The 26,168-nt window shown below is 43.1% G+C and overlaps 1 protein-coding gene and 1 long non-coding RNA gene across 8 annotated transcripts in view; one reads left to right on the forward strand and one right to left on the reverse strand.

Moving 5' to 3' along the window:
• The window catches only part of ci (transcriptional activator cubitus interruptus), a 71,622-nt gene extending 58,539 nt beyond the window's left edge, over positions 1-13,083 (reverse strand). For 2 of the 6 annotated variants that reach the window (XM_022806701.2, XM_022806698.2), the window contains exons 1-2: positions 10,303-13,082; positions 1,332-1,489 (exon numbers count right to left, since the gene is read on the reverse strand). In XM_022806701.2, coding sequence (XP_022662436.1) covers positions 1,332-1,489; positions 10,303-10,448 — 304 coding nt within the window. In that variant the 5' untranslated portion in view covers positions 10,449-13,082. Of the gene's footprint in view, positions 1-1,322; positions 1,490-10,302 lie in introns of all 6 variants that reach the window. The other 4 variants (XM_022806700.2, XM_022806697.2, XM_022806702.2 and 1 more) reach the window with 3 other exon arrangements.
• Positions 1,373-25,925, forward strand: LOC111250893 (uncharacterized). Of its 2 annotated transcripts, XR_002673555.2 has the most exons (4): positions 1,373-1,507; positions 17,237-17,411; positions 23,355-23,417; positions 25,509-25,925. It is a non-coding gene; the product is annotated as an uncharacterized LOC111250893 (long non-coding RNA). The 2 variants fall into 2 exon arrangements; XR_015328269.1 differs by lacking the exons at positions 23,355-23,417; positions 25,509-25,925 and adding an exon at positions 18,537-18,636.
• Positions 25,926-26,168: the final 243 nt, after the last annotated feature.

Below are 26,168 nucleotides of genomic sequence, written 5' to 3' on the forward strand. Positions count from 1 at the left end.
ACAAGGCAGCGTACAAGAGAGTGGCGTCCGTCTTTGAACGATGCACATGGCGAACGCTGGAGCCGGCGCTAGCCATAGCGCTGCTGGCCGTATTGGAATACCAAACAAATATTAAAATAACAAATAGCTGATCGGAGCGATCAGTCGCTGGTCATGCATGGATTCGATGATTGCAACGGATGGCAGAGGGTTCGGTGCTGGTAACGGTAACGGTGGTCCTAGCATCCGCAGTGACAAAACAACCAGACCTGTCAGTGGCTGAACAGGGACGACGATAATGTGCTAACGGCACGATAGGTTCGACGAATTTTGCGCAGCCTTAAATAGCAACAGCAAAAACAGGGAAAGGCAGAGGAGGTCTGTGCACATACTGAGACTGTCAAATGAACGAGATCGAATGAGAATAGGGTTGAAAGACATTATGATGTCGATCTCGATCCAGAATCGAGATACGGATGCTACTTTCACTTAGCAAATAATGTAACAAGATGACACTAACGACGATGTGCGATGTTCGACGAGACTACCCGGTGAACTGATAAGTGGACGAACCACGAAGGCAGGACCAGAGAACTTTAGTAGTAAAAGCGCGATGAGCAAATACGGAATCTCTGGTCAAAAGTTTGCGAAACATGAGGGTGTGATCGCTGAAGATGAGCTGTCCGAGCTACCGACAATTTTTTTTCAGATTTGAGCAAAACAGCCTCAAAGCGCACTGCATCCACCTTAGAGGATACTAATCGAAAGTTCTTTAAAAAATATGCACGGCCAGCTTGATTATGATTCTCTTCGCGAATTGTCTCGTTAATGGTCACTGACGGGAGATGCCACCAAACATGAGATAGAGTGATAGAGAGAGAATAACCGACCAGGCCGATAAGAATCACGTCAAGCCCGTACACATATTCGGAATATGCCACCGGGGAAAGGAAGGTCACCGCTTGTAACGGTAACTGAAGATCTTCACGAGCCAGAATGATGTTTATCGACGTGGTACGGAAATGGTTTTTGCACCAGTGGTTACTGGCTGTCGATGTGATTCGTCTTAGACGCGTTTCAATATGTTGTGTACGTATTCGTAATGCATAAAGGAGCATACGTATATGTATGTTCATAACAGGTCTATAACAATCTAGCCGGGACACAGAAACAAATCAAATGCGTAATCAAATGAACATCCCAACAACAATATAGCATTTATAATAGGTCGGTCTTAACTAATAGCAAAAAACGACAAAAAAAAAGTTGCTCTTTAGACCTACTAGACAAGCAATTCAACACAAGTTACTATTATGATTATTATTACTATCGAATATTCTTACTGTACGAACTTCGAGGGTCAAGTGGGCTAAGCACCCTCATAAGCGGAGAGCCACTAGCGAACGGATTGTAAAGTTGGTCAAGGTACGGAGACAGCCGGTACGGAGATCGAGCGCCCATCGCCCCCATAGCGGCTTGTTGCAAGGCCAGCTCAGGAGAAGCGGGTAAACTGTAATAAAATAAACAGGTAAGTTAAATTCAATATCGAAACTCGTGCAAGATGACACACACATACAAACATAGATACTAATTGAGAATAAACACACACGAATATAAAAGTATTAAGTGAGCACGAAATACATCCTTTTGGCAAAATGCAATTTCGCCTCTAGTTACGACCGTGCCTTTCTATCGTGTTGTTGATCCATCAAGGCATAATGGTCACAGTCAGAGAAGTCGCCTGGATGACGCTACAGATTAACACCTGGCAGCCTTTCCTTATTCATTATATGAATTCAGCTTCAGCGATAGGCGTGCGTTTGCAAAGCGTACGAGGAACACAACGAGATCTCGTGAAATGAATGCATTAAAAATGTTCATTTGTTTTCAGTTTGAATGAATAGAACCTCATTCGCGTTATGTGAACGAGTGGGTTTCTTCGTCACAAAGGGCTGAATTAAGCATATTTTCAGGATGATACTTGAATTACGACTGTTACTATCCTAGAATAAGGGTATTTTTCTTGTGAACAGCTCGTAATCTGTTCGCATCCCTTGTATAGCATATACAAGAGCTTTCGTTTTAAATTAAGACGATTTAAGTTTCTGATATGCGTGACGCGTTTGATCGAGATGAATAGTTGCGGTGACTACCCAACAGCAAGCAATCGGCGCTGTCTACCATCGCTTGTCCTTTGCAATGGTGCACTTCACTTAGCGGCACTGTCCTTTTCACAGCTCCCATAGAAGAGTAGTGCTATGCAGTGAAACAGAAACGGCAGAGACGAGCCATCGTCATCCTGCTCACGGACCTTCCCGACAGGCGCTTAGAATTAAACAATGTAAACACACGGACGACACCGACTCGGAAAATTATCCGTAGGTTGAAACGCCATTGAGCTCCAGGAATCCCTCGGCTACCGACGGGAGGTCGACGATGCCCACGAAAATGATAAGGTACTGGCGAGTTTGAGAGTCCCCTAGTTCATAAAGCAACCTTGCTCTTGTATTCTTCTGGTAGATCACAATGGCCAGTCGCTGCCAGAAGCCGGCTCATGTCCTTGCCATAGCGTTACCTGCTATTCCCGCATCTCTTAGAGGGTAGCAGGGCTTTGATCGTCATCGACTCGAAGTATCGGCTCAACTCAGCGGATAGTAATCCTTTCTGTCGATGCAGAGGTTTGGACAACCCAGTTTCTGGTTGAAAAATACCATCGGTTGTTGCTTTAAATCCCATCAGCGGTACACAGAACTGCACAGCTTATGCGAATAAAAAAAGCTCTTTCCAATAATTGTTTTTTTCGATTCGAGCATTGTTCCCGCTCATCTTCTAACTGAACCGTGTCGCCGTCTAATTCCTCGTCCCGCTAAAAAAGACTAAGAGGGAAAATGAGATGCATTGAGCACTAAAAAGCAGCATTTGCTGGCCAACGAACCTCTGCCTATTCCTTTAGTTCGCAAAACACCACGAGGGGTCCGCTGGGTCGCTAGGCCCAAATGTACTTTTTTCGTGAGTTTTGTTCCTTCGTCAAACCTTCTAGCGGCAGCTTTCAACGGCTGCAGCGACAAGTCGAATCTGAAGCGATTCAAGAAGAAAAATGAAAAAGAAGTAGAAACGAAAAGTAGAAAACCAAATAAGGCTCGCGGAGATCGCAAACAAAAAGAATTCGTTCAGGGTCCGTCTGGAGCTCGCCGTACATAAGGATCTACCGATCAAGGCTAGCAACTATCAACAGCGAGTGTGCACGCGAAGAGACAGACTAAGACACAGGGGACCTGGAGCTCTATCGATGGACGAGTTTGTCCTCTCCCAACTCCGATCGTTCAAGACGGAGACGCCAATCTAACTTGCGTCAACAACAGCAGCGGTGGCAGCAGCAACAACAGTAGCATAAATGCTAGAAGCAAAAAACTGGCGACAGCAGAAGCAATGGCATTCAATCATAAGAAGGCGCTAGGCGGAAACTGCTGCCGATGGATAAGTTTGGTGCTGCTGCCGCCTCCCGTCGTCGAAGACGGAGTAAGAACGCTAAAGTTTCATCACCGGAGTGCAGCGTGATGTCGACACTGGCCGGCGACAACGAAGATGACGAAAGCTGCGGTAATGGGTCTCCTCTCTTGGTGGATGTCCAACTTCTTCCTCGTGCATTGACTCCTTAATCAGTGATCGGGTCAGAGGAAGACCGTAGCAGTACAATGAAGAAAAAAGAGGATTAGCCAACGGACGCAGACTAACAGCCCGACCAAAAACAAGACAGAAACCAATTTTACTACGATTCGGCGGCGGCGGTAACGACGACGGCGACTAGTAACCGACAAATGTCGATCGTGTGAAAGAAACGTGCAATAGCTGTGGATGCCAACAAAACCGTAACAAGGCCGCTGTCTGCTACACGTGGTCCTATGGCAGATTTGTCAGACAGACGACGATGCGCAACGAGCGAGCTCACGGGTTGAATGAAGTGCAACAATAGCTGATGGCAAGAATCATGGGCGACTCGGCGCTGCTGGCTGATAGTTTACGATACGTGTATTTATCTCTTAATCGAACTATGCGATACGTGTAATAAGGTATTAACGTCAGTGTTTTTAGAGTGGTTACTAGCTATTTACTGCCGCACAAATAGATACATTTTGACAATTATCCGACAAGCGAACTTCATCGTCATCATCGACATCCATAATCCCGATTGAATATCCCCTCGAAGTTGCATTTACTGACTTAGTAATGATCTCCCTCCGTCGATCAACGTCAACGGAAAACATCCTTCGATTTGGCTATCAACATATATAGGTTTATTGTGTCGTTATGTGACGCTGGGCCAAAGCCCGGGTCAGCTGAAGTATCAGAGCTCGAGAGCTAGACCGGGACACTGTAATCGTCCTAGTTGTTGATGCTAGTACTGTTCCACAGTGAATTCAAGGGGAGCTTTAGCGATTGAGAGATCTTCTACGGCTGTTACCGTCTCTGCACTGTCCTGTCACATGGTCGAGCGGTTTGATGCTGCAAAGGCTGCTTTGACATGATGTTGATGGGCCGAAACGTAGAGTTGCCTTAACGGTTGTGGGTCACTCTCACGCTTGCTGCACATTGTCGGATGCGTGTTTTCCGTACACTTTGTCTCGGAAACGGTGTCGAGGAAGGCAAAGAGTTAAGTGGAGGAATCAAAGAGGGCCTCGTAGTGCGGTTTGTCGGACCCTTGATCTATCAACTTGTTTGTCAGCCTGTTTGTCTGTCGCAGATTCAATCGAATTGACATCGAATATGCAGTAGCTGAAGCCAGCTAGCCAGGCAAGTGACCGAGCGGAGAAATAAATTGTTCCGAACCGAGACCAAAGTGACAGCATCTTTTTGAGACAAGCTGAGTAGAGGAGGCGCTTGGCGTGCATTTAATACTCTATTTTCAGATAGAGAGGCTTAGGATAGCAAAAGTCAATGCGAAAATTGCTAAAATATGCCAAACAAAGATTCCTAAATGAAATCAACGTTGGTATGCATGACATATGCGCCGAAAGTTTACTCTATAAAAAATAGTGTAAATTCAGGGTAACAATAACTTGACATGAAGTGGAAAGACGCCACGTTGGTGAGAACAATGGGACGATACCTTAAAGGTGAAGGAGAAAGATTTAGGAGCAAATAATAGTTTTCCGTAATTCAAATTCCATCTATTGTGTCACTAGTGAGAAATAAGGTTCAGAACACAGACATGAGCTGTCATCAGTCACTTGTGCAATAGCTATCGCAACGATATATGAAAACTTATCAATTTCGGACCGTGACGGCAGATCGAAGTCCGGCGCGTGAAAAGCTGACGACGTAATCAGTCGTATTAGTATTAATCGAACGCATTGCTAAATGAGCATATCAGTATTCAAGCAGGCTACTTCCAACTGGAGTACGTTCGGTATCTATTGATTCGCAAGAAGATCGACCTCGCAAAATTAGATGTTCTTATCATAACCACTTCGGTGGTAATAGATTGAAGGCCGACGCAGCATTTGAACATTATAATGCAACACAAGCTTGTGGTTTACTTAGGGAACTCCACGGTAACTACGCAGCAAAAAAAAATTGTACGCTTTGTCTGCCACCCCCATCCCCTGTGTTCCTCTCCTTCAGAATGGCCAAAAAACAACGTTAATAGGCACATTTTACGCATACGACACAACCTGTATCAACATGTTGATGTTAGGCGAGTGGCATTACTGCTATGAGCGGCTACAGGATATTAAGACAAATACGCCGCGGTCCGACGATCTCTCTGAAGTTCATAGTCGATTCGGTGGCCGTGTTCGGTTTTCCTGCTGCCCATGATGCTACAACGACAAGTTAAACAAGCATCCTTCCAATGGGTCGATTAATACGCAGCAACCGGACGCCCGCTTATGTTGACCGGTCTGGAAGCGGTCCACCAACTCAATCTATTCGTCCACGCTAAGCAGAGCAGTTCGAGGTGTGAGCCAATCAAGTCGAAATCTGTTCACGCGCAGACTTCTAAGAAATCGTCGTCAGCATACCCCTGCGGAACGATACACGACGCCGTCGAGAAGCGCCAACAAGAATCGGACGAACGGCTACGGTATCGGTGCTAAAAATTTCCGCCCGCGTGATGATTTATCTACGTGGTGGCTTATGTTCGCGCGGGGGCCACTGCTGGAACGTCGACGGACGAATCGGCAAATGAACGGGCAAAACTACGAACTGGCAAAAAAATCAGTGACGCGGCTCGAACGAGAACGCAGCCAACAACGGTGTAAGCAGTACGGAACATCCATCATACCGACTCACTCACGCATATTATGAAAGGGAAAGGCTATCATGACGCGCTAAATTGTTACCGTAACTTGTATAAGTTTAATAGTACATCTACTCGCCCTATAGAAGACAAAAGCAAATGAATCACTTAGCCGCAACAGCGAGAGTCCGTGGACGCTGTTAAATCTATAAGGCAATAAGAAAAAGAACAGTGACGACGACAACGATCATAGTTATAATAATAATCCTAACAACAGCAACAGTGATGACGATAAGACAAGCAGTCCGAATAGAGGAAACATCATTTTGAGCAAACGGAAGAACGAGCCAACTAGACGAGCCGCTAAATAGCCAACCATATCGCCTTAACCGTCGTGATGGTATCCGTAAGACTTCGACACCAACTGGCATAAGCAGTGGCCGTCGCGATGACCCTGCCGGGGCAATGAAGTTCTTTATTGAAAACGAAGAAAAATACCGATACGACACAGACCAGTGTCATTCAGAGGAGAGTAACGCGAGAGCTTCTTCTCAGCAAACAAACTTTTCAATGCTCTGTTGCAGTCTTATTCATCGTTGACAGTGTAGGTCTAAATCAATCGGTTTCCCTGGTGGGGGTAGCTCATCATGCACGAATCCTTTCCAGTTCCACTAAACACGTAGCATAACTGGAGTGTCAGTCCGAGCTTCGTCCGAGCAAGTATTATAAAAGCCTATTTTTTTATGATTCATCGGCCATGATCAACCACTCCAGAAATACTTCGATTCCGTTGTGTTTCTATAGGGCTCTGCAGGTGGAAATACAATCGCGTAATCCATTTGCGCCAAATGGATTACGCGATTGAGCCAGCCATTGAGCCTTTCTTTGTAGCCAGCTTCCTTCAAATAGTTTAAAACCGCCTGCCGATTGATAGATTATTTCTTAGCAGATCTCATAGCTATTCACGAGTCGATCTTGCTCCGTTTCCACAAGCATTTCATCAGCTTCGTCCGTAATTGGCCGATCACTACAAGGGGTGTTTTATACGTCGAAATTTCCTAAACTGAAACTACAATAAAAGGTCCATTTAGCATTTTATTCATTTAGGCTATTTTAGCGCACCTACTGCTGCCAAATCCCAACTTTCGAATGGGACCAGCCCCGAATTGACATATACCTGAGATATGTGACTTGTAGCTAAAAAAATTTTTTCGTCAATCATGTATATATATATATATATATATATATGCATACATATGCTTGGCTAAATTCGCTCGTCGGGAAAAGGCCTCTAATTGTATAAATTAAAAAATAATTGTATAAATATTCAGTGTACATTGTAAATTAGGCGGGAACCTGTTTAGTTTGCCAAGGCGGGAGTTGAGGACAGGAGCAAGCTACAACAGGTCATCATTGTAGTACTACCGAAATAGGATCTGAGGCTGGTTCACAATGGCCATACGAGGGCAGTGACTTGAGTGAACCACTTCTACTGGAAATCGTCGCCTGATTTTACAATCGTAGACATTTGCCTATTTACTTGGTTTAATCGCTAACGCAGGGCAGACATCTCCTAGTAACATATGAACTAGTTTTAACATGGCGAACTGATATTGTGGCTGGCTTCCACTATGAGTACCTATCAAGCAACCCTGCGCTTGTTGTAGCGTTGACAGTTACTATTGTACACTATAAGCTTCTACCCATTCTGCTGTTTAGCGATCGAGCTCAGCCTACGTTCCGATAAGAACACTTCTGTATTATTCAGATACGGAGCTTGTCAATAATCCGTTGATAAAGGTTGCTCGGGGTCAACGAATACGCGTGCCGTTGAATACTAAAATGTCGAAGTTGAATAGATCAAATGAGAAACGATGAACCCTTGATTAGCAAGATTCTATAAAAACTATTTGAGATTAGAATTAGATGCCATGTTTTCGTGTACATTTTATTTACTCCAACTCCGACATTACTTGATTGTTTAAGCTTCTATTTAGGTAGTTTCAATAGAAGATGTGTCGGAAGGATTTTAACTAGTACGTTTTTGTTTACCGGCATTGGCAGTGATTTTGTATATGCGGTGACGATGATAGCAGTGGATTCCTCGTCCCAGGTGTCTAACTAGCATAAATCAGACACGAAACTGCTCCGCTGATTGGAGCGAACTAACAATTGAATATGATGCAGGGGTAATACGATCAACGACAAGACCCCAATGAACTACGGAAGTACATTAGTGCGTTTTGCTCAACGTTCGGAAGTCTAAAAAAGTACAAGACTGAACAGCCAGACGCGGAATTGCCGTAGCTAATGCACTAGGTCGTATGCAAATGTGGCAATAAGATGATGGAAGTCTATTCTAAGGACACGATGTTTGTAAAAGGCGACCTAGGATGCCGCTATGATTTGTAGCCAACTCAGATCCAGTGTTGTTCCTCTTACAGACCTATCGTTCCGACAGTGAGTGACGACGACGGCGATGCGAAAAACGACAGATGCATCACTAGGTCTGTGGGAGCCCCCAAATATTCTTTCAGGCACCAGAAGGCTTCTTCATAATCAGTGACGGATATGCTCCCGAAAAAACCTGCTACGCATTACCTCTCTTCCACTAGCGATCAAATGTCCAAAATGGCCAAAGATCATGATGAGTGAAAAGAATAACGGGCCGACCCATTGATAACGGCGTCGACAAGTAAACAGCTAACAAACGAGAAATAAACAATACATGTATATACAAGTGAATATGACTCCAGTTAAATAGACCGATTCTTGAGAACGGATTTGATTTGCACTCGTAAAGTTTACTGGGAAAAGTGTATAGCAAATACTCTAAGGGTATGTGTGCTTGAGTAAAATAAAAAAACTGCCAGCTGTAAAATAAGTCTAGCTTAAATCCAGAAACAACTTAGTCATAGCGAATTTTCAAGGATATAACAAGTGTATCCTTATCTTTCTCTATCCTGATCGTGGTAAGGGGCTGAAATAATATTACCAATGATATTTTTGCTGTAAATGCTGCAATTATCATGGCTACAATTTGGCAAATCATTTTCAAGTATCTCTCGTACGTAGACATCTTATAGCTGTTGAAGATCGTGGAACAGCTAACAGCTGGTCCTATGCCGTTCAATGTCAGTCTGCATAGAGAAGGTCATGGACATAGCCGATTCAAAGGTTATGTTATTTCCAAATACCATCAGTCTCAACAAGCAGCTAGAAAAATATAGCTACGGAACGATTCGGGATGTAATTATTTCAACACTATTTTTGACAAGATCCTCTGCTCTAAGCTCCTCGAAATAAAGAATTCGTTTAAGCAGACGAGACGCATATAAAACGACCAGAAGAAGGTCAATTCAGGCCTGACACGTATTGCTTTTCAGTATTGCCTTGCGTCCAAACATTGCTTCAGACAGCTGATCCCAGCACGAAACAAATGATACTTTTTCCTAGTCTCGAACCTTCACATCCAGACCCTGAAATTTCTGCACATACACTGGCGCTGAACTTTGCTGGGGACATTTTTGCTAATTCAAGCGGACCCCTTGTCCTACTTGCTAAGTCGATTCTCGGAACGGCAACAGGTGCTAGCGAGCACTTTGTGGTGAGATGAATAGCAAACGCTCTTGCAGGGGAGCGGGCATGATATCGCAGAGCGTATCGAATTTTGGAACTGCACTTAGATTTGCTACAGAGCACGAGTGTCTCAGGTAATAACGATGATGATAATGAACTACATCGTAAGGGTTCTCATAAGTTGAAGAGCGGGCCACGAATGATAGTAAGAATGTGCATATATGCATGTAATGCTTTATGTATACGCGTGCGTTGCGATGAGTTTATAAGGCCGATCTTAGTCAACTGGGGAATAGGCAAAGCAAAACTATTACCAACGGGGTATACTGACCATAAACTGAAAAGCAGTTTACATCTTATTAGGATGATTTTGTTTTCAATGTATGCATAGCTAGTACCTAGAATTCCGTAATCAAGCCATATCACATATGAATCTTAAAAGTGACTAATTATAACCCTCCTGCTCAGTACAACTGTTATCGGAAATGTCAAAAAAAACCTCTTACCCGGTAAAGGGGTTGATGCGCGGTTCCCATACGTAACGACCCTCGTGAGTTCGTTGATCAACTGGAATAGCTCCGTGGACCGCCGCGAACGCCGATGCGGCTCCGTGCAGGGCTCCAACCCCCGGTATTGACGGTACCTCCTCCATGAGATGCCTGTATCAATCTTAGTGCGTGATACTATAGCAGAGTTCACGTTGGCGACAAGCACGGTGTTAGCAACAAGCTCACAGTCTCGCACTAATAAACACCACACATTCATAGACGCATACACAAACGAATACAGAAGGCACTGCACACCTGCACACTTAAGCACAGCGAGAAAACACTGTCGATTTCGAGGTATCCTCTCGAACACCAGCGTTCTGGTACTCACAATGTCGCTTGCAAAGTTACCATAACGACACCCTGAGGCAGCTCCTAGGTCGTTGTTATATCCAATTCTGACTTAGCGAACAAGCACTTTGATGAATATAGGGGTCTGAGTATGTCTGAGAGAGGGAAAGAGAAAGCTGACCACTGTCAGTTCACCTGCCCCTGAACTGCCAGGGGCATCACGATCAATCCGTTGACGAAGGGCAGTGAATGGGCGAGAGTTGGCAGAAAAAATTCAAAAAAGAAGACAACAACAAAAAAATCCGATTCACTTCATAACAAAAACAACGACCGCATCCGCACTATATCACTTCAAATTCGAACGCACAAAAAGTATAAAAACGATCAACGTTGAGGCGATACGACGAGCACAGGTGAATACGTCAGCAGCAACAACAACAGCAGCAACAACAACAACAACACCGGTGAGCCTAGGACAGAGTTGACTCGTTCTCCTCAGTTTTAACTATTGAAAATTTTTGCACAAAAGCTCACTACACGTTGGGCTGGCTGGAGTACACCAGCCACTTAACGAAGGCCGTGCTTTTATAGAAGCGGCGATAATATAGCAATCTTCTTCTTTCTTTCAAAGGCGGTTGCGCACTTCACAGCGGCGAATTGCAGGCCCACTAGCGCATGAATCAACAGGTATATCCTGGAACACAAAAAATATATCCAGTACTTGAAACATGTCTTATGCGTATACGTACTGAGGCTTACACCTACAAAACATCCACGGTCGTGGATGGCTAGGGCTTTGCTGTGTGATAGCTCCTTGCTCTGTTCTATCCTCTAATGATGGTTATGACAGCGATTCTTTCGGATGACGATGGTAGAGTTCGGCCCGTAGTAGACCTTCGGTGGTTTGTCGCCATGTACTCCATGCGTGCGCCGCAGGATTCCCGGATGAGCTTGCCTTGCCTATCTGCCAGTCGGCCGATCATCAGCTAGCTAGTCAGTACAGCCGGTCAGACTGCGTGCCGGACTAACCCTCTCGTCGAGCTTGCTAAACCTGCGATAGTGATCCCTCTACCTGCGGAGGCGCCGTACACATACACACGCAGGCAGGCAGGCACCAGATATCTGCTGCGTTTGCTATTCTGTTCGGCGCACTGGCGGGCAGGCACGAACGAAATCTTTTTTGATCGTTGTCTTCCCAACTGTCCCGGCTGGCTCTCCGTATGTTCGTGGGTTCATTCGCTTGTCGTAGCCGTCTGGGTAGGAGCCAGCACGGGTACCAATGGATCCTGTGCTGCTGATGCTGGGGCTGCTGCAGTGGCTCTCGCCGTGGCAAAGCACCAGCAACGCCGGCTAAGAAAGACTCACTACGATGACTACTCGATTCGTCTCTTTTTCGTTCGTTCTCTTGTGTTGTTCATCATATCCTTCGCGGTCCGGCTTCTGGTAGCTGCTGCTCGTGCGGTCACCGCCTGCTGTTAGTGGCGGGTCGAATGCTGCGGCCTATAGTGCTTCGTGCTGTTGTTGCTGTTCCCGGTGCTGTTAGCTATAGCTGCCGCGCTAGTGGCTGCCTATCTCCGTGCCTGCTCTGGCTGGGCTAAGTCCTGCTCGTCCTTTCGGCCAGTCGCCGGCTGGTCCAGTTCAAATCAGAGCGTCACGATCCCGAGTTCAATGCAGCTCAGCCGGCGCTGGCCGCTGCCGGCAAGGAGAGGGCTGACGCTCGATGGAGGCCTTGTGGAAAGGGCGACAAAGTGAAGGTGGGCGGGGTCTTCGCGCGCCACTGTGGCGTCGGCGGCAATAGTAATACTGGTGGTGCTGGTGATTCTTCTACTGCTGCTCGCGCTGGTGGCGGCGTTGCTGATGGCACTTATAGGCGATATTAGCCGTAGTGTTCCCGCAGCCGCTGCAAGCTAGTAGAGCGAACGGCGGCGCCCCGATCGGCTACGTCCGGCTGTGTCAAATACACGCCGCGACGTGACGGCAAACTTTTGACTTTTACTTCTGCTTCTTCTGCTGTTGTTGTTCGTAGAATAGACCTGTCGCAATCAGCGGTAGCAGGGCAAAGCTTGTAATAGTACATCGAACGCGTTTCGGCTCATACGGCCTGAACTCAACCGCTTAATCTAACCTTCCCCGTCTTTACCCCTGCCTCACTTAATCGCAATGCTCTTGCTGCGCTAAGAGTAAGTGCCGCGTACGAATGAATGTGGACGTTTGTTCATCAGTAACTTCAGTCACTTGGTCACTTTGTCTATCTACTTATGGCGTCGTCGATGAGATGGGGACGCGCCGCTTGTAGTACTGCGGCTGCCATGGCAGCCGCTGCTTCTGTTGCTACGCCTACTTCTGCCTTCCGCTCTTTCTGTTATTGGAGATGATGGTGCACCCAAGATAATGTATTGATCAGATCGGCAGCGGCTAAAGACGCCCCGCATCATCAGCTCACGGTAACAACATCAACACCAAGATTGCGGAGCGCCAATTCGCGCTGCAGCCGTCCCCAAAAATAGCCCCCTCTCAGCCTTGGGCTTTTTTCTGTGTTTTGTACAGACCGAATCATAGATTACAACTAGCTATGCTCGAAGCACCGCAGTTGATCTCTTTGGAAGACTTTACCTTTCATTGATAAAACGCGGTGCGTTTGCTGACAGGACCTGCGAGGGGTATGATGCTGATTCTGCGTTGCCATAGTGTGGCTCATGATGCTGGTCGTTTCAAGTTCCTAGAAAAATTGAAGGTTTTTTTATCATGTTCAGAAAAAGCTCTATCCAAAGAAAGAAAAAACAAGGACCTGCGTGTGAAGCTCATGCCTGGTAATTGACACTAGCTTATGGAGTTGTCGCTGTTGATGTTGCCGCTGCTGGCGGACTCGAGTTAAATCACATGCATCCTTCAAAGGAAAACGAGTACATGTACTAGGCTCGAAATAGGTTTTTGGCCGATTCTCGGCATCGAGTGCTTCCGGCTCTGGAGCCTGTTGGACGCAACTACGAAGCAATGAGGTGCGCGAGCTAAGCTCAATAATAAACAATATATATGTGTGCCACCGTCACAACAAAGAGATCTGACTTGTTCAGTCATCACACTCTTCCTGCTAAGACGTTCGAGGTTCGCCGAATTATATGTGTCAAATGTTCATTAAGGTTAACTAACTACCTTGGTATGTGACGAGATATATTTTATTAATAAGGGATAAATTTTGATCGGCGGCACGCAAAAATGTTCGGTCAACGGCAGATATGGGTGACTGCTGAAGCGAAAGAACTGCCACTGCGAGAAAGACTATTGTGGAACATTGGATATCAGCTGTAGCAGGCTGCAGACTAAACAGTAGCAAATTATGATTCGATAACAATGGCCTAAATTGAGCCGACAATTTTATTCGCCGCGCGTGCAAGTTACACAATTTTTCTGAGCAGTAGATAGTTGGGTCATAAACGGGCGCCCTGAAAAAGATTATCTCAAATAATGTATGCAAATAGCTTTTAACCTTAAAGGCTCTTAACAGACCGTTTTCTATGTCTCATCATTAGCAATTACGGCCTGATTAAGAGATGCCAAGTTGGATGGCTCATGTTAGAACTCTTCGAGTGTTTTATTTACGCTTATCATAAACAAAGCATCGCGAGGCAACCATGCATGCGCTAAAATTCATTGGGTGTGATATTTGTCGTGTTATTAAAGTGTGGACATTCAACGTATTACTTAAGATAAACAGTTAAGTTTCGCTCCTGACTGCAGAAGAATCACCTCCTTTTCACATAAGAAAACGGGCTACTAGTCCTGTTTTCAAACAAGGTGAATTTAGTTTCCTCTTAGAGGAACCCGTATGCCTAACACCAAGAGCAGGAATACTTCATCGAAATCAACGCAGCATGCTGGGCACCGTGGTGAAGACATAGAGGCGTTTCTGATCAACTATGAAGTCCGTCTGGTTTGACTAACTTGAACTCTGCTAGTGCTGCGTATCTGGAATCGAAGTTTTGCCGATCTTCCATATGCGAACAAGCAGTTGCCGCTGTGTGTGGGGTTTGATGAAATGTCTTACACAGCAAACGATATCAAGACGTTGGATTTTGAATGGTCGTTTTTTTTCTTGATGACTAAAACGTTTCAGAACCAGTAGCTGTTAGAGACTTACCTCGTGGTGTAGCGGGTCTATTTCGGTTGTGCTGTTCAGAGGAAGTGAAAATTTAATTTTATTGTAATTCGCTTGTTAACGTTAGCTTACAGTGTGAAATTTTTAACAGAAAAAAATACATCGACCCATGGATAAAGCAGTTCGTAATCAGTTTTATCACTAATCTTCGTCCCTGCTTGCTCTTCATAGGAAAACACTTTCATTATATCTTTGCAATTGTGACGCTTCCCCCAGACGTCAAATCTGCTTCTGAATTATGCAAAGTTGATTATCCATAACTTGCTAGACTCTACGTTATCAACTGTTGCGATTTGACGTATCTAATAAAGTAGAAACAACTCTTTACATATGATATTTGCTACAAGTTTTTTTTTATCTGAGGAAACACAATTTCACTTATCTGCTCCCTGCAACGTTTCGTTTCAATTGGTTAGGTTTGAAATCTACAGTTAAGTAGGCGTTAAAAATTTATCTTCCCTTGATTTTTTACCAGTAGCGGTCATCTATGACACTCTGACTGAATCTTGCATATTTGTCTCAGCACAATTGTAAGTGACTCTTAGAACAAATCAAGAGTTTCCGAATGCTATGCTACACTGGACAACCACGAAGAACCTGAGAAGAACGGGAGGTGTTCAAGAAGAGCGCCAAAGTCACTGTTCAACTTAAAAGTAAATCGTGTCGTTTTTTATCGAAACGACTAAGAAACACTAAAAACGTATTTATGTTATAATGCGATACGAGGCGAATAACGCTATGCACGTATGAGTTAACTACTTTCATTGTTAAAAACTTGCAAGGGGCAAAACTAGTTAAATTGATTTTGCCAAATTTGTTGCCTCGCTCAGGATGCGCAAAAAAGTACAACAGGACACCAGCTGACGGCAAGCCATGCACAAGAGTCAGAAGTTATCGAATGATCAGGTTTCAGAGGCCAAACAGTATAGGGATGAATTCAAATGCTGTGTACGTATAGACGCGCCTTGACCCCTTCAGATGTACCATATGTATATGGTATAAACCACAGAAGCGAGTTTTGTTGTATAGCTTTTTCTAATATGTAGGACTCATATCTGAAGTCCGGCAGCACCAATATCTGCTCAGGTGGGGCCCTTGCTAACCGTTGTGCCTGAAAAGTTAAAAGCCGGACACCTTTTCATCTATTGTACAATGTAACGAAAGACCCCCTGCTCAGTAAAACATACGACAAGTTCGCTTAAATCAAGAAACTAGTTAGTAGAGCAAGTTTCCTAGAGCAAGTGTTACATATGCTGAAATTGCTGTCGATTAAAGATTCCACTTTACAGTTCTTCTGAATTTCCATATGTACTATCGTAACGTTTACTCCCCCAGCCGTCCGAGTGGGCGCTTTCGAACGGGTGTCGTATTTGGCTAGAGATAACAACGCGATTAGGAAAATAGCTCACCATTTGCCTACAGTACCAACAACCAGCAGGTACTTTACATTCACACAATATTCAAACACTTAGCAATTTTCGGTGTGCACAATTAAAAAATACATATGATAGTCTGAAACTTTGTTATATGGAACTATTTATTTCCTACAAATATCTCTTTTCTGTTAATTTGCAAGATTCTACATGATAAGTAATCACCTCTTAAATGCTTCAGACATTTTAGCTGTGTCTAACGAAACGGTAGAAACGAACAACGGAATTAGAGCCTTAGGACGTTTTTGTCAAAAACGATAATATAGTTAAGCTTGTTCGTGTTTGATTGTCCGTTATTATATATAAATCTGGTTGGAAAAATTCTAAGACGTAGTTTTATATAAAGCTAGATTAACATATATATAGCTCTGCAGGCTATTGCAGAACTAGCTAATATTAAACTATAAATAACAATATATATAGGATGGTTAACTCTAATAACATTCGCATCTGTAATGACTACAGATGCGACTGTTATTAGAGCTTGTAGATTCTAAATGTGGGTTCGAGTAATACGAAAAAATAATAGAGGTGTGTGATTAATCGGGGGTGCCATAACCTGTGAGTGATGTCGTTCATGTGATGAGAAATCCAAAGCATGGCTAGCAACTGGCCAAAGAAGATCAATATCGATTTACATAGAAAGCTACCTTTGCGTGCGGCCGGAGTGGTGCAGGAAGATTTAAGTATACTCAGTATTTGAAACATGGACAGAAAATGACAACACCGATATAATAGTAACACTATGGGTTAAGATATGCCTAGGATAAAATGCGACAAAATAACCGCAATATAAACATGCACGCAGATCTAAATAAACCCGCATCATAAGACAAATGCGTGTACAGCTGCAGTTTATAATGTTAATAATACGTTTAGAGAAGGTCTCACCCGTTTTTCTTGTAGTCCCAAGTTCATTAAATGATTTATTTCAGTTTACATAGCTCTATTTTAGTCTTCTCGTTCGTGTTTCTTTACATTTTCCTCACATACGGATTGTGTTATTCCACAGGTCGGTGGCCAGCTTCACGTGAGTCGTTTGCTTTGAAGTCTATAGTGTGCTGTTTAGGGGGTGCCTTTCCACATTTTCATCGGTAGACGGCAACTACCTTCTTTTATAAACCATGTTTATTCACCTCATTAATGGTGCCTCGAGTGGAGACTACTACTTCCAAGACCAGTTCCAGGTGAGATATTTTCTCATATGTATCGAGTACGTGAGGACAGATCAAAATATGAGTTTCGGATATCGTGAGACATACAGCGTCAAATTAATGAACGGAAACCTAGGTAGTAGAGAAGATATCTGTACAAAGACAGTGTCCTGATATAGGTATTCTCTGGCAACTTTTCTATTGATTCGCCGTCTTATCCCTCGCTTAAATTTGTCCATTGCTATTTCTCTTGGCCTGTATGCTGTCGCCAGTATCTTTCATCTACTTGTTTATTGATGCCGCCTTACAGGACTCTGTCCTACTGCATATCATAGGTAGAATACCACGCAGCGACACTACGTAAAACAAATTGAGGTTGCTACTGAACTTAGGCAATAGAAAACCTCCATACAGATTCACCTAGCCAAACTTAGGCCGACCTCAACTCTCCGAAAATACCCTCAGATTTGCAAAGTCTCAAATCTAACCGCCCCATCACACAAATTATCGAGGGTACTTTGTATTGCAACACCGTTCGCGTATGTGCCTTTAAGAGGCCTCGTTGTGTTTGTTTGGTTATTTTCATCTCTTTGTTTCTATTATATTGCGGTGCTAACGTGCTTGTCCATTCCATCGAAAACACGTGAAGTGATATATATAAATATATATAACTCTTCACGTGTGATAAATATATAAGAATATAAACAAAATTTCGTTTTTCGCTAAGGCTCAAGTGCCTGAAATGATATTTAGAAGTGATACCGGATAAAAATGCAAACCATTTCTTAGTCAAAGGCTTTAATCAAATCGTTCATGATGCCTCAGGTCGTTAAAAAGGCCCTCACAAATCGTCCTTTGCAATAAGTCCTATAGCTATGACTAAGTTAACCAAAGTCGATCCCTATTACGTCTGGGGCTCACAGAAAGAGATGTATGGTATCCTTATTGCTCAAACTGATTCACTAATTGAAAACCACTGTCAAGGGTTTACAGCTCGAAATCATGCAAGTCAACCTTACAATATGAATTATCTGGTCTTTCCCTCAATATCACTTTTCACACATGCACACACAGACCCAAAGAGGCAAGCAAACAAACATTCATGCCCATTTAACCCAGCCAAATAATTCTGCCGTTATCTCTTTATTGTCCATTTAGGGATGACTGTTCCTGTCTGAGACAGCTATGTCGAAATCATGAAAAAAAACCGTCAATGAGAAAACGTCAAGCTCATCTGTAGATTTTCCAACGAAGAAATATCTGTAAGCGGTGGATATATCTGATTTTGGTACAAAACTGCAGTTCATTATAGATAATAGCGCTCGTTCTTGATATTTTTGAAAGCTAACTCATGTACTCAAGCATGTGGTCAGAAAAAACAACAGAACTACACAGAAACCTTCCGAATACCAAACGATGTCTTGTAAAGACGTTACAAAAAGAAAGATCACTCTCGGCCTTCGTTCACGCCAATCTAGCGGCCCTTATATACGGCAGTGGCTCCGAGAGCCTACCGTAAGGTTAACATAAACCGTCCGAGGTAGAACATATTGGATGTATCCTTCTCTTATTGGGCCATCAGGGACATTAGTTAGTTAGTACCATAGTTAAGGCACACCCAAACTGTTGTGATCCTCCAATCCGTTCGCAGACCCTCAAGCAAGTCGGATCACAAATGGATTTGAAGTTCTGCTTAGGGAAGATTTGGATCTGGCCCAACAACTGTATCTCAGAGTAAAGCTCCACACGGTATTGCGACCTAGAATGCAGTACGTAGAATAGCATTGAAACGTCGGTATATATTTCTCGGATATGTTTCAAGACTTCTTTGGTACCACGCTATGATAAGAGAGCAAGGATACAATGTGTCGCCTCTTACCTCGTTACTAGCGGGCTCTTTCTATCTCCTTATAGTTTTTCGGTACACCATTTTCTGTCCGAGAAATACTTTACAGAAAATTTCAGTCGTACCAGAACGACTCCTGCTAGCATCCATAGAAGCTTTTACTTATCACATATTAGATATCAGCGTTCCGTATAAAATTTATTCCCAATACGCCCTATATTTTCGGAAATGGAAGCTTTACATCCTTAGGTATACCCTGTGAATTGTTTAGTGTGGCTTGTTGGCAGTTTCTCTCGTAACGTGAGCGTTTCATTAAGGATGTTCTTTTACTTGCCGGGCTCTACTATATGCTATAGAATGTCCTAGAAAGAGGCAAAACAAGGTTTATGACTGAAGGTGGCTAACTAGGGTAAAACTAAAGAATTCGTACAACGGTTTCCTTGAGTCTGATACTATTGAGCGTTGCACTGACAATAAAATTAAAAGCAAGTTGTTACTGCCAGTTCGAGTAGGACCTGGGACATGGCTGGACAACACATCCATAGATCAACATCCATAGATAGCTGGATTGACGACACCAACATGCCAGTTAGCGCAAGTCTTTGCTGCAGACCAGCTATTACCTCATTCGATGCTTAATAGATGTTTGCCTAAGGGTATTCGTAAAGCCAGATATACTGAACCCATTTGCATGATCATTATCGCCCCACTGCGGCGGCATAACATCAATACCCAATCAGAGGAGAAACGCCTAATCTGGGATGGGGCTATCATTGGTCCTGCAACTCAATCTTACGTCGTGCAGTGATCATAACGGAGCACCACAACTTAATCAGAATATGACGCACTCTAAAACTTTTTTAGCTTCTAAGCACTGGCGCACCGAGGTATTAGATGGCCCCAAAGCTTCAATTTTGGCTTTTCTAACAGACCTGGGGGGCAGATTAAAGGGTGCCTCCGGTCACTCAAGGGCTGGGGATTACTTAATTCGGCGAAGTCTCAAGAACAAGTATGACAGTAATGTCATAGCACAGGTCGAGAAATACATAGCAAGTACGAGCGACATGGTGGCTATCTTTCTACAAACAGAATATCATTAATGCACGGAGTTCAAAAGGATGTATTCATATATGTGGCTGGCACAATTGGCTCCAAGTTGAAGTCTCCATCGTCACATCAGAGGTAAATGCGTCATCTGTACCACTGTCTCCGCTGATTGTAAAGCAGCTAATGACACATTGACTCAAAACGTGCCTGAATAAACTCTCCGTTCTCATTTCTTCTTTTGACTATCGCCCGACGACACGTGGTCGACCGCCGTTGCTGCAGCTACCAAGGTGAAATAGCTGAAAAGACCGTGAATCACGTTGCCAAAGGGGGTCAAGATTTTTTAGATGCGAAAACTCGAAGGGTTAGGAAAAAATGAAAACACTACATTCCGTAACAAGCTGCAAAAAAAGCATGCGAAAGTCACAAGATGAAATATAGCCAACTCTTTCCGGCACCCTTAGCGCTTCAGTCTCCGTTACAAATCGGCTTTACCAGTAATGAGTTTCTCACATCGAAACTAACCTCACGGTCGCAGTAGCCTCGGCGCCGCTTGCCTCATCTTGATGCAGGCTTGCAGGAGTGGTTATACTCTTCCTCTTTACCATAGGTACCGATGCTCAAGGTGCTTTGGTAAGTCAAGCTTTGCCCAGGATGATTGCCCATACAGAGTCATGCCCCGGCGCCCAGTAGCGAACTAGAAAAGACGGTTGCTTGCATGACAGAGGTCATAAATCCTCGAAATGTTGAAAAGCTGAGTAGAATTGTGGAGGCGCGGTAATGATGTTGCTTTTCGTACCTTCAGCACTGGAAGTCATAGATCTTTTAGTGCTGACTAGAACCAGGGCTACAACCGGATCTGAGTTGCAGGGCTTTTACTATTGCTCAACAAAATGCTGGCCTAAGGTGCGCTAATGGTAGAGTTTGAGTTTTCTATAAGAACCAGGTGGGTGACCTTCCCCATTGCTATAGATTTACACCTGCGATTTATGTTTACTTCCGAAAAAAAGGAAAAAGTTTCTTCCGCGATGCTGGAACCTTCAAAACTCTAAGCGAGCTCGTTGTCAAAGTGCTGTTACGCGGGATCTCGTCAATATCGAAAACACAAAACAATATTCTAGAGCAGTACCTACAGCGTCATGGGCTAGCAAGGAGTTAAGGTCGTTGTTCATAGTTTAACGAATTCTGTTGCTCTACCTGGAGACGCCAGAAAGAGGGCAGGCTTTTCGCGGAGGTGTAGCCCGGAATGAGATCTGTTAACCATATAATAATTATCAGCAGGAAGTATGCTTCGCAATAACTAAGTTACCCCGTGTAGCAAGAAATAAATCTGAATTGAAAAACTGAGAGCCTGCCATACAAGTGCCTTTTCCGACGGACTTCAGCCTCGTGGCCGATCAACTCATCGATTCTAACCGACTATCTTGTCACTATGTTTGAACTGAACGATTCAAAACTAAGAGATTTATGCGTATGCTCGGGGTCCTGGGAGCAAACGATCAACGATGAAAGAACATTATCGAGGCTGATTGTTTAATAACGGACATCGTTAAGCTCTTTTAGATCTGCATTCGAGTAAAATACGGGTTCGGATACAAGGAATGAATAACGAAGGTATGCTCTAATCGTAATCCTTTACTGGACGCCGCTGTTTGACGGATATATTTGAAAGAACGTTTTATCTAGGGGGACAGATCGCCTAGTCATCCCTGAAAGTGAGAAGAACCATAACTTTCAACCTCGTAGTGTCGGATGGGAAAAATCCTTGGTAACAACAAGACTAAGTCAGTCTCAAGAGATATCTAGTGTTATACCGGAGGAGCAGCACGGATTTCGAAATCAACCGACTTTTCAGGACGTCTTGTAGGGCTCTGCTAGCCGATAGCAAAAACTCAAAGTGCGACCATTATTCTTTTCATTCGCAAAGGCCCAAAAACCTTGAGAAGATAATCTTGTACACTGACGACTAAGTCGTGCATGGAGGCAGCCGTTTCCAAGTTTAGTAAGCGTGAGCTAGACAACGTGTAGTCTCAGTTTAGCTCGGCTTAACTGTGAATCTGACGAAAACAATGGCGATGAAACTTGGAAGAGAGGGCAAATTCCCTCCCAAGGCGTGCTCTATTGAATGTCATTTACGAACCTTTTTCGGGCTATTTCTTTAATTCAACAGCAGAAGTTTTTCATCGCGCGTCACGTATCGATGTTTAATTACCAGAAATTCCTACCTGCTTTCAGTCGCTAAAACCTTCTGGCGATTCGACCTAGTACCGGCCTATAGCATAAGAATCATCTAGGGGAACTCTTTAACACAACTTAATCAACTCGAAGCTGTCTATCTTTAGCATGTTCCTGGACTCCAGTACACGGCACGAAATCGGCTAGTTTACCTCCTTGTCGGGACATCCTTGTGCATCGAGAACTTGAAATGACGTTTCAACCTGCCGCCTACACCTGCCTTTAGGGAATGTCTCGTGACTTAGAAGGGCAAGTTCACTGAAGCAAGTGTAAAGATCTACAAATAACGCATCGATTGTACTGAACCGCTAATTGCCGTGTTGTAACCAGGTGCACGGTTCATGGCTTTTATCATAAGCCATATACTGCCATAAATGTTTACGAAGCAAATGATGTGTATATTTGTACAAAATGTATCGCACATTTGAAAAATACTACGCACCTAGATATCGCGAGTAGCCTGGCTGGGACAGCTAGAATCACAACCACCCCAAGATGATACTATTTTTGTGTTTTCACAGAAATAGGTTTGTACAAAATGTTGTTTTTGTGATCTACTTAGCGAAGTTTAAAATGAATTCCACTCAATTAAACAATTTCGGCATTTTTCATTGGGCAGACATTGGCAGTAGTTTCCTAGAAAGAACCGGCTTAAACCCCTCTCTATCTAATGGTGTTTTAGCGTAGGGGTTATGTTCATACCCCCCAAGTTAACTTTTAACGCATTTTGATAGACTTGTTTTGATAATTTTCTCTAACCAACTATATTGACAATGAAGTTTGTGAGAGAGAATGCTCAGTGTAATTTCCATGAATCCATTCAAGAATAGAATGTTTTCACTTTACAGAAAGAAGGAGCTCAAAGGCCAACATTTCTTCCTAGAAGTATTCGTCTCGTCATGCAATTTTGTGTACGTTGTGGATGGTGCACACTCGTTCGGGTCGATCGCCATTAAGTCCTGTAAATAATACTAAATCAAACATGCAAGTTGGTTGTTTATCAAACAAATGGTAGACACAGACACAGTTCTGCTGCCTGCTGGACATAATCGTGTGATCGGATATCAACGACATCTTTGTACCCACCCATGTTCGTATGCGTATATAAGCTATCATCAGACGCAAGTTGTTGTCGCGCGCGGAGCTTTGCTTACCGCCCTACACATCTACTTAAAGCCAATCGCCGTGGCACTGAGAAACACTGTAGAACCAAATACAATCTTAATTAAAATACTGTCCAGTGACTCTTCCTGACATATGATAATTGTAGTAAGACTGTCGTAATCCTTACTACGTGCCTAAATAGTGCCCAATAGTTAGTAGTCTCATTTGCAGATGTGTAGTGATCAGATCGAAAAGCTATTTGTAACTGGTGCGGTGCCGGCTATAGCTAACTTCATTGCGAATAACTTGCACAGCCTGCTTGACCTGGGTACGATCACTGTGGTAAACCACGTTGTAAACGTAGTTGAAGGTACTAGCGAAATCGATATGCTAAAGGGATCCGTCGAAACAGGAAAGTACCATGCCGCGACAAGGAGAAAGTTGCCCCCACAGCCAGACACGCAGAAAGTACAGACAAAAATTTGCTCTATATGGAGACACAAAAATGTGCAGAGTCGAGATAGGATAAACGCATAAGAAAAACGGTCGTTTAGAAATTTTTGGTCGATTGCAATTCCACTAAAAATTACTTCTACTTCCCTATAGAAACCTGTTAGATTTAAATTACATTCAATTTCTGTTGATATGTAGTTACGATTGACGTTAGATTATATGGGTGGGGCTAATATTCTATATATAAAGATATGACAACATATTTTAAACTAAAGCCGTGCGTGATTTTTATCTGGGATAATTATTTTTAAAACTTTTTTGTTAATACAGGCGTTTATTTAGAAAATATTGTTATTTTAATATGTATAATATTGTTATTTATCACACTTCCATTTCGGTATCAATTCGACGCTACAGTTAGTTAGCTACGCCAGCATGGCCTTATGCGACGCTTCTGCTACGTGCAGTGTCCACCCAATCTATACTCATAAGCCTGTAATGCAATACAAGCGTTTAAAAACAGCATGTGTTTAAGGAAAAAAGAAGAACGGTAGGAGGAGCTGTTGCTATATAATGAATTCAGTTGTGGTCGGCTCTCTATGAATCATAGTTGTGTAATTTAAAGAATACCTTGTGCGTCTGGGTCATACCGAGACTGATTTTGAGGATAAAAAGGTTTCCACAATGATTTATGTGTAGTACGAGCTTGACAAGGAAATCTGATGTTAAAAACGGCAATTTCTAGTTCGGACGCATCTCGTATATAAGAGTTTTATCCGCTAGCTGGCAGTCTCCGGTAATCGACCTAGCCTATTAATATATATATACATCTTCCAGTATGAAACGTGACAAATATGTCAAGATGACGCTATCTAATGGTGCGATATTTCACGATACTTATTCCGTACTAGAGATGCACTTGGACTTTTTGAAAACTGAGATTGTTTACCCAGATATAGTTACTCAAGCTTTTGTTATAGGGATTCTAATGAGCCCTGAAAGATATGAAAATTCAAGTGGTTTACTAATGTGAGTCCCAGCGTTATTCAAACTACAGCGACGGAAACAGTCGATTTTGTATTCGATAAAGGTTCTACTGTCAGAAACACTGTGAACCGATAGTTCAAAAACTTTGGAAAGGAAATTTTGAAGTAAGAAATTAGCCTTATGTAACGACGAGTTGTGAACTATGATAGAAGCCGATCTATCTCAAAGTGCATTGATGTTAGCACTCAGGTTTGCTGTATGTAAAATTACCGTGCTCGTTCATTTTGGTCAAATTAAGACAGAAAACTGAAAAAATGGGTGCCGCACGGATTTGAGCGGAAAATTAAAAAGCGGGAATATACTTGATTCCAATGGCAGGTCGTTACGCCACTAAATGAACACAACTGAATGCTACAAAAGCCTGTTCGATAGTCTAAAGCAGATGCTATCCATTACAGGTTAAAAGTGTTTGTTCGTCGATCAGAACTAAAGTGTACTACCAGCAACAAAAGAGGATGGTGAAAATCTTCGCATAAAGCAGCCAAAATAAGTGAACAAAAATTAATCACTCCTATTGCACCACGCTCGACCTTACATTACGAGAATCACGGTGGCAAAAATGCGGGAGTTTAAGACGTAGTCTTTATCATCCACGACGATTACCATATTTTTTGTATTTCCGGGAACTTTCTAATAAAACAAATATATATCTCAGCATAACGTCGAAATTGCCTTTCGACGCATTGTAGATTCTTATATACCATCCAAATGGTAGAAGAAGAATAAGGTTATCGTGGCGTATACTTCTATTGAAAACAAATAAACAAAGCCTGTGAGAAAGTTTAAAATATTCATTATGCTATGCGACCTGTTATTTATATATATATATATATATGCATATAGTGCCAAATTTCAGTTGTGTGTTCCTATGTGTTCAAGCGGCTGTCTGTTGCTTGGAATCTTCTCTCTTTTAATATTAATTAAGAAGTCGATCAATTGAAAAAAAAACTCGACCGGAATTCAACGGTAACTATTCTTCGACAACTTAATTAAATCATAAATAATTCTTTCCCTTCACTGGAACTCTTGTTAGATCCAGATGAACCATAAAGGAAGCT

The sequence above is a fragment of the Varroa destructor genome, unplaced genomic scaffold (assembly GCF_002443255.2).
Source record: "Varroa destructor unplaced genomic scaffold, Vdes_3.0 BEIS01000005.1, whole genome shotgun sequence".
NCBI lineage: Eukaryota > Metazoa > Arthropoda > Arachnida > Mesostigmata > Varroidae > Varroa > Varroa destructor.